Below are 14743 nucleotides of genomic sequence, written 5' to 3'. Positions count from 1 at the left end.
AAGGCAGGCGTGCTGGCACACACCTGTAATCCCAGCCCTCAGGAGGCTGAAACAGGAGGATCATTGTGACTTGGAGGCTAACCTGGGCTACAAAGTGAGTTCAGGGCCAGCCTGAACTACGTAACAAGACCTGGTTTCAAAAACCAACAACAAAATAAAGTCACTATTCTTCATGTAGCATCGTAATGCCTAATTTTTTTTAAAACATTTTTATAATATCACCTAAATTTACACGCATGTTAAGATCTTTTGTCTAAAATTTAATGAACTGTGATGATTCTGATATTGAATCTTATTTGTGGATGACGTGAGTATACTCTTTTTTTTTTTTTTAATATATGTAAGATTGCAGGCCTAAGTCTACCTCTTCCTCCCAAAAAACTGATTGGAAACATGGATCGTGAATTCATAGCTGAGAGACAGAAAGGTCTTCAGAACTATCTCAACGTTATCACCACAAATCATATGTTGTCTAATTGTGAGCTGGTTAAGAAGTTTTTAGATCCAAACAACTATTCTGCAAACTACACTGGTAAGCATAAGAGTCCACGAGCTCTGGTCGGATGGGGCTGTGTTCGTAGCTGTTGATGTCAGGGGGACAAACTACTTCCAGATGGGAAAAGGACACCTGTGTAACAGGGTGCTGTTTATTTACAAAGACTTACTTGATTGTAATTTTCTGTAGATTTATAAGAACACACTTCTTTCTGAAAATGTTTGTAATATATCCACGAAAAATATGAAGGAAAGTATTATACTTATGTAGTTACAGTCTTGTCTTTATCTTCTTCTGACAGAACAGAGGGTAAGTAATCCACAGTCATGTATACAGTCGTCTCAGTTTGACTCTGTTGCTTGTATTTACAGTGTACAGTGTGTCTGGTTTTTCCAGGGATTTATTCCTGTGTCTCCCCATTTGCTCCCTAGGGACCTTGCGGTGCAAAGCACAGAGGCTGGCTCTCTGCCACATCTTTTGCTTATCAGGGAGCCCCCAGGGGTCTCGGGTGGAAAAGGCTTCTTTTCCGATACGGATCACATACAGCTTCAGCATCAGCAGGCTTAGTCTGATGGCAGCAGGAGAAAGAACTAAATGTTTAATATACTGTCTGGTATTGCCTTGCAGAGATCAATCAAAACCATTGTAGATCTGAACCAATGAATAGGATTCAATCGATTGGTTAAAGCAACTCATGCATAGTTTTTCTAAGTGGAACATGGGCATTGTTCATTTCCTTGCTAAGTGAATAGTTTTTTGCGTTTTGTGCTTGAGATCAAGCCCAAGAACCTGTACATGGTAGGTCAGTGCTCAAGAGAAGAGGTTTTATCAGATAACGGTTTCGGGGCTGGGGATTTAGCTCAGCGGCACAGTGCCTGCCTGGCAAGCGCAACGTCATGAGTTCCATTTCTGGTACCGGAAAAAAAAAAAAAAAAAAGAAACAAAACAAAGGAAAAGCTTGAACAACAGATAACTGGGTTTCAGAACATTGCTTTGAGTGGCAGAGCACCTGCTTGGCGTGTGCAAGGCCTGGGGTTGATCTCCAGCATCTGAGCAAACAAAGAAAACATTGCTTTTGTTGTAATTAGAGGGGGGCACTTGTTATTTCTGTTTGTTTCAGAGGGAGGAATAGAGACCTACTTATTTAGACTCTGAACTTTTCTGCATAATACAATCACCTGGGAGGCTTTAAAAAAATCCTGTTGCCCAGGCTGTAGGCATGCCAATTAAATCAGGATCTCTGCAGAAGGGGCTTGTGATGTGTAAAGTTTCCCAGGTGACTCCACTATGCTACCAAGTTTGAGAGGCCTGCTCCTCACAGTGTTGTTCTCTGGTGGGGCTGATTTGGTAAGTCAGTCAGGATGACTTGCTGACAGTTTTGGGAATAACTGCGATGAGGTGAAATAAGCACTCCTCCTAGCTACATTCTTGGCATCATGAGAAGTGGCTGAAAGTGCAGGATTCCAGCTTCATCCCAGACCTGCTGAGTTGGGACCTTTGCACGCGCATTAAAGTGTGAAGAGCTGCCTCTGTGTACCCGCCGTCTGCTAGTGAGGTGCTGTGTAGGGCTGAGAAGAATGCCTTTCCAGAATGTAGCCAGGAGAAGGAGAACTTATTTCACCTCATCTCGATTGTTGCCCAAATTGTCGGCAAGTCATCCTGATTGACCTACCGTCAGCCCCACCTCAGTGCTAGTCATGTTGTCCACATTCTTTCCCGAGAGAGGCTGCTGGCGTTCTGAAGGCAGGCATCGGAATGCCTTGCACATGTAATTACGCCATTCGCTCAGCAGACATCAGCTATCTGCTACACCATGTGCCAGAGGCAGGGCTGAGAGCTGGGGGTGTAGGCTCGGAGCAGATGCACTGACCGCAGTCATGGAGCTTGTGCCGGGAGTACATCGAGTCACCTGGATCAGTGCTGGAAGAGATCTTGGGACTGTTTGATCAGGGTTACCCCCCATTCCTTCTTCTTTTTTTGGTGTGTGTGTGGTTTTGGGTTTTTGAGACAGAGTCTGGCTATGCAGTTCAGGCTGGCCTTGAACTTACTGTGTTGCCTAAGGTGGTCTTGAACTCATGGCAGTCCTCCTGCCTCAGTCTCTGAGTGCTAGGATTACAAGCATGCACCACCACACCCAGCCTCCTTGTCCTTTTAGAGATAAGGGAACCACGATCCCCAGAGAGGGAGGGCCTTACTTAGCCTTTTGCATTTGTGTGACTGTTGTTTGAGCTGAGATTTTTTGCGTTAAAAACCTAGGCCTCTGGAATGTTGTCTGATCCCAGTTTCTCCTCCCACTGCACCTCCACACGCTGCACCTCTTCCACAGTGTCCCTGAGCTCTCTTCCCCGCAGCACGGCAGATGATCAAGAGTCCAAAGTTAATGTGAGCAGGGTAATAAAAAGGCCACCAGGACACCCACCAAAATCCAGGCGCATAAGAGCCCAGCTTCTAGTTAAAGGGCAGAGTCCTAAATGAAGCAGGAGGTGAAGAATACTGTTTTCAGAAAGATGCTGATTTATTCCCCCTTTCAATGAAATATTAGAACCTGCCTTGCCTCTTAGCTGACTCACCTGCTATTGTCAGGCCACCTCCTCTGTGCAGCTTGACCAGACCTTTCCTGAAATGCTCAGTACAGTGGCGCCCCTGCGTCCCTGGGGCACTGTGCCTGTGAGTGTGGACAGTGTCTCCTCCTCAGTTTCCAGATCGCCTGTGGTCTCCACCCAGCTTGGTTTCAGTGGGGTTTGAGCCCATGTTCACGTGGCAGCCAAGCTCCACAGTCACTTTTCTTGCTCACTGCTGTAACTGGGCCTGGGGTTCCTGTCAGAGGGGACTGTGCTGACACACGTCCCCAGGGGATGGGGGGCTCGAGCGCTCAGGACATCAGCATCTGCCTTGTGTCTACCAGAGACCCAGCCTGGAATCGCTGGGTCTTTCATTCTTTTCCTATTTTTTTCCAGATGACCAAATGCACAGAAGGTACATGTAGGCCCTTGGTCCTTTGTGGGGAGTTGTCAGATATTTGTTTAATTAGGAAATCTGAGCGAGGGCCAGCGTTGGACAGGGAGGACGGGTGTCTCACAGTCATGAGGAGTGTATTGAGAAACACACGAGGAATACCATCATCGACTTACTAAAAGGCTGCTTCTGTCATTTAAAAGCCTCTGTGCCCTGCAGCCATCTTCCCTTCTCAAATTTCCATGTCTCCTCAGAGAAAAGGGGCTCTTAATACCTACGCGAAAGTCATTTGAACCAGAAATTAGGAGACCTGGATCCTGTTTGCAAGTTTGTCAGCAGCAACATTTTCCTCAGGGGTCGCCAGCATCCTGATGTACAAAACCAGAGGCTGGGCAGGGGAGAACGGACCAGGGCATATTGAAATTCTCTTCTAGCACTAAAATCCCAGAAATCTGTTAAATAGTGGGATAAAGGGAGGGAGAGACTAGGGGTAGGAGATCATATTCAAAACAAGCAGGGTGCTTTAGAGAGGGTGGGATCCAGGAGGTGAAAGACAGCCTTCCGGGAGCACCCAGAACACCTGAGCCTCCTGGTGTAACAAACAGCGCGAGAGGCAGAGACCAGCAGAGACCACCAGGCTGTGTAAAGGCAGCATGGCGCAGAATTTATTGTGCCTGGGTGCAGGCAGACAGAGGGCAAAAAGACCCTCTGTGGGGAGCAAAGTGGTCGAAGTTCTGCGGCTGTCTTGTACCTCAGTGAGCAGAGTCCTTGAGGCGCCCACTGTACATTTTTGGGTGTCTCCAGATGTCCCCAGATCTGCAAAATTCCTTGTCCTATCTTACCTCCTTTACTACATCCCATGCTTGCTGATGACCGCCGTAGTGCTGAGCTGGATTCCTGCTGAGAGTCCTATCTCTGCTGCCATGCAGGTTGAGGGCTGGGAGAGTCAGGTCCGGTTCTATCCTTGCAGTGGGAAGGATGCCCTGGAAGGCTTTGTTCTACTTTTCTGTCTTGCAGTGGTTTCTCAGCACTCCATATGTGTCCACTGGTGCTGAAGAAATAGAGGGCACAGGCCCTACTTTCCATGGGGTTCATGCTCTAATGAGCGGCCCATATCCATCTCCGTGGTTTGAACCTTTAGTTCTTTCTTTATGAAAAATTTATGAAGTACTTACTATATGCCAGGTGCTGCATATGTGGCAAGGAGAAAGGAACAGCCCCTCCCCCACAGTCCTGCCATCCCTGGGCGCTTACACAAGGAGGTGACCCTTGAAGCTTGCGGTCGTAAATGGGGGACAACACCTTCGCAGGGGGAAGTGGGGGAGGCCTGGGAGTTGCAGATAGTCCAGACCTGGGGATGGAGAACTTTCAGAAGAGCTGAGAGCCGCCCTGAAGGCTGACTTGTGAGTGGAAGTTAGCCTGACGGGGAGAGAAGTCTCTCCAAGTGGCTGTGGGCTTTCCCCAGGTTAGGAGGTGCCCTTCTAGCCAGACCGGGCAGGCTAGTGGAGGAGAGTAGCCACTGCAGTGAGGGGGTAGCTCCGTAAGAGACGGCGTCCTGGAGAGGCGAGCGAGCAGTAGGGCGGGGCGGAGCATGGAAGGTGAGGTGGGCTGGGTGGAAAATGCAAGTGGGACTGAGCAAGTCCACTTTGGATCCCAGCGGGGGAGGCAAACCTCGGAGCGCAGAATGGGGTAGCACACAGTGGGAGATAAAGCCAGAAAGACAGGTTAAGCCAGAGGCATGTTGGACACCAGGTTTAACAGGGTAGTGTTGATTTGGTAAGGAAGTGAGGAACCAGTAAAGGCTTCTGAGCAGAGGTGTTGAGGGTTGAAATGTGCTGACTGAGTCTGGGGAGGGAGGACATTAACACTGGGAACATGGCAGCCATGCCATTTGTTTGACAGTAAGTCACAGACCAGTGGAAAGAAAATGTCATTTCTCCAGTTCTATAACCTCTAAGTTGGTAAAAAAAGAAAAAGAATCTATTTCTTAGTAAAAATTTAGCATGCTCCGTTTGTTGACTAATATTTCCCCATTCTTAAAACAATGTGTGGTACATAATGACAGAAAGTAAATGTTGATAAATGGTTTTGTAGGGAGTTAGGCTCACTGGTAATTTTAAACAACTGTCTAACAGTCTCTTGAAATGACATTGCACTGCATTAGAAAATTACTTTTCGCTCTCCTTCTCAAAGTTGATGTGAATAATTTTAACTTAAAATAATTTCAAGTTTGCTTTCAAGTTATTTTGGAAATACTAAAAACTCTTTATATCAGCATTGTTATAGAGGAGGTGCGGCTTCTCAGAGATGTTAATAAGAATGTATAATGGCTTGTTGCACCCTAGGGTACTGACGTAAATGTACATTTTGTCATCACTTGTTTACTCCTGAGCAGGGAACGTACTGCCGAGTCATACTGAGTCAGTAAACAGATGGCCAGTAACCTATCTTCTCAAATCTCTTAATGCAAAAGGAGCTATAAAATACACCAAATACTGTTCGCCGTGCTCTCAGCACGCGAATTCCAGAGGAGGTCTTCGATTTAGGGAGAACATTTCTGGCGACTCCCTCATGCCTACTCTCCCTGGAACGCAGTTGACGCCAGGCAGAGGTGAAGTTCCACAGTGCGCTGGGAATATTGCTGCGTGCTTTCAGGAATCGGGAGTGGCTTCATTTACTGCCACTGAAAGGAAGTGGCAACTTACAGATGTGCTTTTCTCAGGAAATATAAAAAAGCGCAGTTACGCTGATAAGTTTCTTAGTACAATGAACTTTAAAGAACTTCCTCTTCTCATTGCCATCTGTAAAGGGGGAAGCATTCGCATGATAGATGAGCGCTGAGAAAAAGCAGGGATATTTTTTCCGGTAAATAGACACTCAGTGACTTCGCACAATAGAGCTGTTGTTGCTGAATGTACATGTTTTTCTAAAACACTGGCTTTTGTTGCCAGTATATATTTAAGGCTAATCATTTCTTTGTTGGTGAAAACTATAACTTCATGAGGAGTGAAGATGGATAAATATCACTTGGAACATTAAATGCTGTTCCAGCCTGACCTTAGAACATATTTTGAATCTTGGGCTTGGGTTGTGGTCTGGTGCGTATATCGAATTCTTGTCTTAGGCCAGCTACTTTACGTGTTTTAGATTTTTCCAATTTTAAAAACTATGTATTTTCTTGTCAGTAATAATTGTATTGTTTGCTTTTTAAATACATTTAATTTTCAAATAATTTTACAAAGAAGTTGCCGTGATAGTAATGTTTCCGTGTGTGCCCTTCCACCAGTTTCACCGGTGCTAACATCTTCTATACCTGATGCGGGAAAATACAGCTCCCGACTTGTTAAATGTCAAATGTGCACAGTAGGTGGCCTTACTACACTGAGGGATGAGGTCACAAACCAAGGAAGTTAGGAGAGAGTGTCATTGGCAGTAAGGAGAAGGAGAATCGCTCCCGGATTTTCAGGAGGGGTCCTTTGTCACGAGTAATTTGCAGAGCGAAACCACCGTGTGGGTCAGGCTCCAGTTAACCTGTAGGATTGCAAACAGAGCCGCTTAGCTAATACTGATCCAGTGGGGAAGTGAGTCATGTAGACAGGGTGCATGGAAAGATCAAAGGAATTCTTGGAAAGGAGAGGAGTATGGATCCGGACCCTCTGGTCAGCCACCTACGTGCTCGGTGCCTGTCTGGGCCCACCGGACCAGATGGTGCTGATTACAGCACAGTCGCTGCTGTTTATCTCTAGGGAGGCGCACAGGCCTGGCTATTGCTTCTCCATCCCGAGGCCTGGCTCTCCAGATTTGCCTCCAGCCACATTCTGATGTCTGTATTTTTTGTGCCGATGTCCTCGAGGACTGTATATTAATATCTGTGGAACTTAGCTGCCTACAATATAACCATACTTTTTTAAAATCAAAACTGAGACATTAACCTTGGTAAATCTAATACAGGCATTACTCAGATTTCATCAGTTTTCCACTAATGTGCTTTATCTCTTCCAAGGTCCAATCTACAATTCCACCATTGTTTTCAGTTTTCTTCTTTTTTTTTCTTATTTTTTGTAATTAAATATTTCAAGGAGGTCATAGACTGTAAGGGTTTAGTTTGTGAAGAATTCTAAAGCATAGGACTCTTTCATAATAAGTCTGACTAATGAGTTTCAAAAATGTCTTTGCAGAAATTGCCTTACAACAGGTCTCCATGTTCTTCCGATCAGAACCAAAGTGGGAGGTCGTAGAACCGTTGAAAGACATAGGTGAGAAACTGGCTGCTCGATCTGTGTTTTCTTGCAGGTGAACATGGATAGAAGAGCTAGAACACTCAATAGGCTCGAGAGAACAGACGGGTACAAAGAATTTCAGTGCAGGGCAAAATTGCATGGTTCTACCACAGATCAGAGGCATTTAAAAATTATATTTATAATTCAATCCAGACCTCAGAACTGGATTCTTAGTAATGGATTTGGATTCCTATCCCAGAAAAGCTCTTACACTCCGATGAAGTGTAATATCTGTGGAACCTTCTTGTCCTTTTTGCCTCCCTGTTGCTTGAGGATACAGACCTTAACTTTTAATGCTTCATCTTGGTTAAAGCCCCAGCAGAGGGATTTGGATGGCAGTAACTTTGACAACCACCACTTACTATCTGTCCTTTTCACTGAATCTTAACTGAAACACTGTTCCACTGTTTCCAAGAAGAGAGCCATTTCTTTGTTGTTCTTGAGCATAGCCTCTACCAGTTACCATTTGGTAATGGTTGTTTTCCAAGTGCTTACACGGCTGTGGGTAACATAGACAAACTTAATTTTGATTAGTTGTTTAAGTCATCTGTTGTAAAAATTATGGAGCTACAAACTTATTTGTGCTTTTATGGCAGGCTGGAGGATTAGGAAAAAATACTTCTTGATGAAGATTAAAAATCAGCCAAAGGAACGGCTGGTATTAAGCTGGGTAAGCTAATTCTTGGCTTCCGTTTTATTTCAGGAAATTTGGATCTCTGACAAGAGGGTTATAGAACTGTACTGCAGACCTCAGTGATAATGTCAGGGTTTCCTCAGTCCCACATCAAACGACAATCATTTTAAGTCACTTTGCTCTTTATTTGGTTATATAGATCTATTGAGTCAGCTAGTAGACATTTGGAAAAAAACCAGAAACATCTTAAGATAGTTCTGTGGAAATCTCTTTAAGGTGGACAGTTTTGGAGTTTACCTCCAAAGAAAATATTTGGGCATTACTTTCTCCCCAGTTGGGGTGTTCTAGGGATACATTTGGTCAGTGGGACCACGTATGATTACAGTAAAGTCCTGGTATGTGTTTGTTTATGCACTACCTCTCCAGAAAGGCCTTGAGGAGCAACACTTCATTTGGGTTTACAGTCAGGTACCTGGATGGCGTATTAGAGGGAATGATTTAAAAGAATTTTTCTTCTGATGACCAAGGCAGTGCCCTGATTTTTCCTCTCATGTTTCCAGGCTGACCTTGGCCCTGACAAGTACTTGTCAGATAAAGACTTTCAGTGTCTAATCAAACTTCTGCCTTCCTGTTTGGTAAGTATGAGTGCTAGTATTACTTTCAGTGGTAATCACAGCCTTGCAGTGCTTTCTTGCAGGTGAACAGGGATAGCAGAGCTAGAATACTCAGTAGGCTCGAGAGAACAGACAGGTACAGAGAATTTCAGTGCAGGGCAAAATTGCATGGTTCTACCACAGATCAGAGGCATTTAAAAATTATATTTATAGCCAGGCGCATGTCTGTAATCTCAGCACTCAGGAAGCTGAGGCAGGAGGATCACTGCCAAGTTTGAGGCTAGTCTGGGCTCCATAGTTCAAGGTCAGCCTGATAGTGAGACTATGTCTCAAGAGACTAATCAAAACAAAACAATGTTCTGTCACGCTAGTGAAACCAAGCTTTTAATGAGGTATGATGGATGGCCAAGGTAAATGCTGTCTTCTGGAGTTTGGTTGCATGACACAAACTGTCAGCACAAACTTTTAAGCCCAGCTCCCTCCCCTTCTCTCCCCTTCCCTCTCTTCCCATCCCCTCTCCTTTCCTTCCTTCTTTCCTTCTTTCCTCCCTCCCTTCCTCTCTTCCTTCCCTTTTTTCTTTTTTGTGGTGCTAGGGATTAAACCCACGCCCTTGATCATGCTAGGCAAGTATTCACCTTCTGAATTGTGTCCCCAGCACCTTATATTTCCTTTAATAAAGATCTGCTTCTTACAAAACATAGTTCATACAAGAGTACATTAATTATAAAAGGCAGAAGGCACAGAAGAATAAAAATAAGAAAATGAAACTCACCTGAGATTACATCCCAACCAACTAGATACAGGAACCAAAATGTTACTGTCTTAGAATTTTTGTATAATTTTTTTTTTAAATGTATATTTATGGTTTTAAAACCCAGTGTTTTTTCATTAATGGCACACCATGATCCTTAGTTGATAGTAAATCTAGTACAACACCATTATTACTGATTACATAGAACTGCCATTGGCTGTACCTTCGTTTTCTCAACTGATTTAGTTGAGTAAACTTCCAGCTATGTGGAAGACTGAGGCAGGAGGACTGCAAATTTGAGGCAAGCCAGGGTAACAAAACAGTACCTTGTCTCAAAATAAAATGTGGAAGGGCTGGGGATATCACTCAGTGCAAAGGTCCTGGTCTCAGCCTCCAGAAGCGGAAGGAAAAAAGGCAAAATAACCAGTTTAGCTCACCATTTGTACCCAGGCTTGTTCTCCAAGGATAAATACCCAGAATTGAAAGTAACATGTGGGAAGGTAATTTGAGACTATTAGAATATCCTGCATCGAATTCACTAGTTTGAGCATTCTTCATGCCTCCGGTACTTACTAGTTGGTATTCTACCATAAAGAAGACAATCCCTGGGCCGGGGATATAGCTCAGCGGCACAGCACCTGCCTGGCAAGCACAAGGTCCTGAGTTTGATTCCTGGTACCAGAACAAAAGACCATCCCTTCTTCCTTCCTCTATTCTTTCTCCCACTCCTTTTGTGAGAGGTTGCTGGGATCAAACTTAGGCCTCATGCATGCTAGCCAAGTGCTATATCACTGAACTGTACCCACAAAGCCCTTTTACTTACATCAGTATGGATTCAGGGATTTTTTTATTCCATTCCTTTAATTTCTTTTTGGAGTGATGGAAATGTTCTATAACAGATTATGATGTCATATAGCTGTGAATATACTGAAACTATTTGGTTGGCTACTTTAAATAGGTGAGTTGTAATGATACGTGAATCCTATCTTAATAAAGCTGTGAAACTCAGCAACAACCATTCAGAAACTTGGTGGTCAGTTACTACATTTTCTTGGACACACACACACCATTCCACCCTTGCCTATCCCCTTTGTGTCCCAAATCCCTGTATTCTTAGCTCCCATGGGTTTAAATTGTCATAATACTCCTTTGAGCCTAGTGGGCATTGTAATACTGTCCGAAGCCAGTTCATGCCGGCTCAGATGAGGACTTTCCTTTTACGCATTAAGTAATTTGTCTTTTCCCCACCCTACTTGCTTTACATCAGTGTCCTCATCTGAGAGGGTACTGGGATTCATCATATTGCAGATGTCTGTAGAAGGGCAGGAGGATTCATGCCAGCTGCTTTCCAAAAGGGCTAAGATGCCAGAAGATGCTGCTTTTGTTTGTTTCCTGGCTGTCACGCTCCCTGACCTGGCATCCAGACAGCAGCAAGGAATACCAGGCAAAGCTGTGAGCAGACACTTTCGTCTGCATCCCTACTTGATTATTCTCAGCCTCGGCTGTATGTTTTGCCAGTTTATAGACAAAGAATATCAAAACCACTACTCCCAGCCAGGCACAGTGGTGCACGCCTGTAACCCCAGCACTCGGAGTCTGAGGTAGGAGGATTGCAATGAGTTTGAGGCCAGCCTGAGCTATAGAGTGAACTCAAGGCCACCCTGAACTACACAGTGAGACCCTGGCTCAAAAAACCCAAAACACAAAAGCAAAAAGCCACTACTCCCAAAACACAAACTTTTCCCGTCTTCCACCTTGCTTTAGCCTGAACTATAAGAGTGCATACACCAAAGCAGATATTTTCACAGGTAGAGCTCACTGTGCAAGCAGCTCGCACCAGTGGATAGGAAGCTGTGCACTCCTTTTGTCACTGCAGTTTATGTCCTCAGAAGGAGGAACTAGTTGGTCATCTCATAACTTGAAAATGCCATCTCTTCAGGGGGTGTCACATTTGTGTGCAGCAAAACCACCAAAGTGCTGCTTGAGTGCGTAAGCAGATTCTGGACCTAATAGGACTTAAATCTTGAGGTGAATCAACATGGGTTTCTTTTTTGTTTCGGCAGCACCCTTACATTTACCGGGTTACTTTTGCCACAGCTAGTGAATCCTCTGCACTGCTCATCAGGATGTTTAATGAAAAAGGAACTTTGAAAGATCTGATCTACAAGGTACTTGTGGGGCAAGTTCGTGATCAGTAAGTTCTCAAGAACCTGTTATTGATGCTATACCTAAGGTTCCAGAAGCAAGACCTTAAGGATTTACTTTAATTTTGATTTTGGTTGGAAAGATTTACCCAGTTTGGTTAAATAGTGTTCCTTTCCCTACCTGAGGGAAAGATGAGACATTTGGTGATTGTAGACTGCTGTCTTGGGTCAGTTTTAAAGTTTGTGGCTTGCACTTGTTAACAACTCAGTACTGAAGAGCTCTAACATTGTGCGAGGCTTGGGGAACTGCTGAGGCCAAGCCTGGGCACATCCCTGGAACAGAGAAAGGGCCAGAGCCCAGGTTAGCCTCTGTCAGAGACACTGACTGTTCCATTTTGTACTCCAGTCGCATGAGCTGGTCGTCTCTGCTTGGTGGTTCCTCTGCCACTTCCTTATGTATTCTTTGCTTTTCCTTACAGGCAAAACCAAAGGACCCATTCCTAAAGAAGTACTGCAACCCTAAGAAGATTCAGGGCCTTGAACTCCAGCAAATAAAAACATATGGACGGCAGATTCTAGAGGTAAGAGGTACTTAACTTCTGTGTAAGTTACACTGCAGTTTCATTCAAAATGTGTTCTTATGGCAAAGTTCTCAGGCAATATCCAAAATCACTGACATTGCCTGGTTATTTGTAAGTTGCTAATAAACATACTGTACCTCAACAGCCAAATATTTGAAGTGAAGGTATCAGTAGCTTAAATTCCAAAAGCTTTGGCTGTTGCAATTTTGTGTCTGATTTTTAAGAATTTTGCTGAGTGGATAACTTTTGGGTTACCTTAGGTTGATCTGTATCTCTGTGACAAGATTTTTTTATTTTATATCCTATGTATATAAACCTCTATCTCGCTTGCACAAGTGTGACCAGCAGTGATACCGTCTCCTATCAGGGCCGGAAACAAAGCTCAGTGTTAGCATGCTTATATGTAAGGCCTTGGCTTTGATCCCAAGCACCAAAAGAGAGACAGATAGAAGAAGAGAAGAGCCAAGGCAAGCCTTCCCCATTTCACTCTAGATCATGTTCTCCAGGCTTCTCGGGTGGTGCAGTAAAAATACTTGAGCATCACACTCCCCCATGTTATGTAAATTTAACTGTAAATTATATACATGACACTACTGCTAATACATTGTTAAACATAAGAGAAAAGAAGATTTTTAAAACCACGAAGAGCAGTTGTATTCTCTGCTTTTGGTCCTCCGTGCACTGCCCTGGGCACCTTAGCCGGTTTCTCCCGGTCTCTGCAGGATGTGTGGAGCCATCACTATTCCTGGGGAGCCACTGCTTGTTTCAGTGGCAGCTGCAGAGTCTCATTCTTTCTGTGGAAGCCTGCTGTGTGTTTCTGTTAATAAACAAGTTTGGCAAAGATGGGATGAGAGCTGTTTTCAGCTCGGTCCTCTTGTTGAGTAGCGGCAGCGGCACCGCGTGATGGCTTGTTCTTCGGGGCGAGAGGACCTCCCCGCCTGACGAGAGTTGGGATCAGACGGCATTTCCGGCAGAGACTTTGGCATCAGAGCTGCTCTGTCTGGCTGCTTGTCTGTTCTTTGGGAGCTTGGTGCCGGGAAGCATTCAGCATCACTCCCTTTCCCAAAGAGTGGAGGTGGCGTTTTTCTTCAGCAGTCTCCCCAGTGACCTGTTTGATTTTGGTTTGAAACATACACACCAGTTAAAGAAAAAAAAGTTCTTATTTGTTTTGTTTTGCTTGTGGTACTGAGGATTGAACCCAAGGCTTCCTACCGGGGGTTTAAGCCAGTGTCTCCTGCGTGTTAAGCACACACTCTGCCGCTGCGCTGCTCCCCCAGCGATTCCCTCTTGTGTCTGAATGAGTTGGGGGGAAATGTAACCTGCACATATTTGTTAACAGGTGCTAAAGTTTCTGCATGACAAGGGATTTCCTTACGGGCATCTTCACGCCTCGAACGTGATGCTCGATGGGAACACTTGCCGGCTGCTCGACCTTGAGAATTCCTTACTGGGCCTTCCTTCGTTCTACCGACCCTACTTCACGCAGTTCAGGAAAATCAGTGTAAGTTCCTCAGGTGGTCAAGCGGTAGTTCAATGTAGGTATACCCCACGACTGAGTTGAAAGGGCAGGCGGGGCAAGGAAGGGAGCAGAGTGATTGATTGGAAAACCGTAGAGGGTAGCACCACACCCTTTGGTTAGAAGGATGCCTTGTGAGCTGTTTTGTTTTGCTTTTTTGAGACAGTGTCTTGCTGTGTAGCTCAGGCTGGCCTTGAACTCACAGTGATCCTCTTGCCTTGGCCTCCTCGGTGTTGGAATTATAGGCATGCGCCACCGTGCCCCGCTGCCTTGTGAGCTTCTACAAAAGGATTTTGAGCTTCATTGGAGTGGGACTGCCCCAGGGCCTTGTTGCTCAGTGGAAGCCTGGGGCAGGAGCCTAGGAGCCATGAAGCCAAACTGAAAGATGACGTGGCACTGCTCTCTTTCCCTCACAGACATTGGAAAGTGTAGATGTCCACTGCTTCGGTCACTTACTGTACGAAATGACCTACGGACGACCACCTGACTCGGTGCCCGTGGACTCCTTTCCTCCTGCGCCGTCCATGGCTGTGGGTCAGTATGGGGTTTGGGCAGGTCTTGTAGGTCCTGGTAGTGTGCAGAGCTGCTCACCCGCTTTCAGGAGTCCAGGAAAGGCCCAGAGGAAGTTGCCACCCTCAACAGCCAGAAACACTGCAAATGGCTTGTTTGTCTGTCAGACCGAGGCCCTTAAGAAACTCTGTAAAATATTTAGAATTGTGGAAGCAAGTTGATGTAAAGAGTCTGAATCAGATACAGAAGCCAGGGCTGAGCA

At 45.1% G+C, this 14743-nt stretch overlaps 1 protein-coding gene across 9 annotated transcripts in view; it reads left to right on the top strand.

Moving 5' to 3' along the window:
• Positions 1–14743, top strand: part of Pxk (PX domain containing serine/threonine kinase) — a 66467-nt gene that overhangs the window by 28594 nt on the left and 23130 nt on the right. For all 9 annotated transcript variants that reach the window (XM_005387294.2, XM_013515643.1, XM_005387295.2 and 6 more), the window contains 8 exons: positions 346–532; positions 7630–7707; positions 8328–8401; positions 8926–9000; positions 11794–11898; positions 12354–12455; positions 13795–13956; positions 14388–14505. In XM_005387294.2, the coding sequence (XP_005387351.1) occupies positions 394–532; positions 7630–7707; positions 8328–8401; positions 8926–9000; positions 11794–11898; positions 12354–12455; positions 13795–13956; positions 14388–14505 (853 nt within the window). In that variant the 5' untranslated portion in view covers positions 346–393. The remainder of the gene's footprint in view (positions 1–345; positions 533–7629; positions 7708–8327; positions 8402–8925; positions 9001–11793; positions 11899–12353; positions 12456–13794; positions 13957–14387; positions 14506–14743) is intronic.

The sequence above is a fragment of the Chinchilla lanigera genome, unplaced genomic scaffold (genome assembly GCF_000276665.1).
Source record: "Chinchilla lanigera isolate Chin_1 unplaced genomic scaffold, ChiLan1.0 scaffold00029, whole genome shotgun sequence".
In the NCBI taxonomy this organism is placed as follows: Eukaryota; Metazoa; Chordata; class Mammalia; order Rodentia; family Chinchillidae; genus Chinchilla; species Chinchilla lanigera.
Note: the sequence above shows the minus strand (reverse complement) of the source record. Positions and strands in the feature narration are given on the sequence as shown.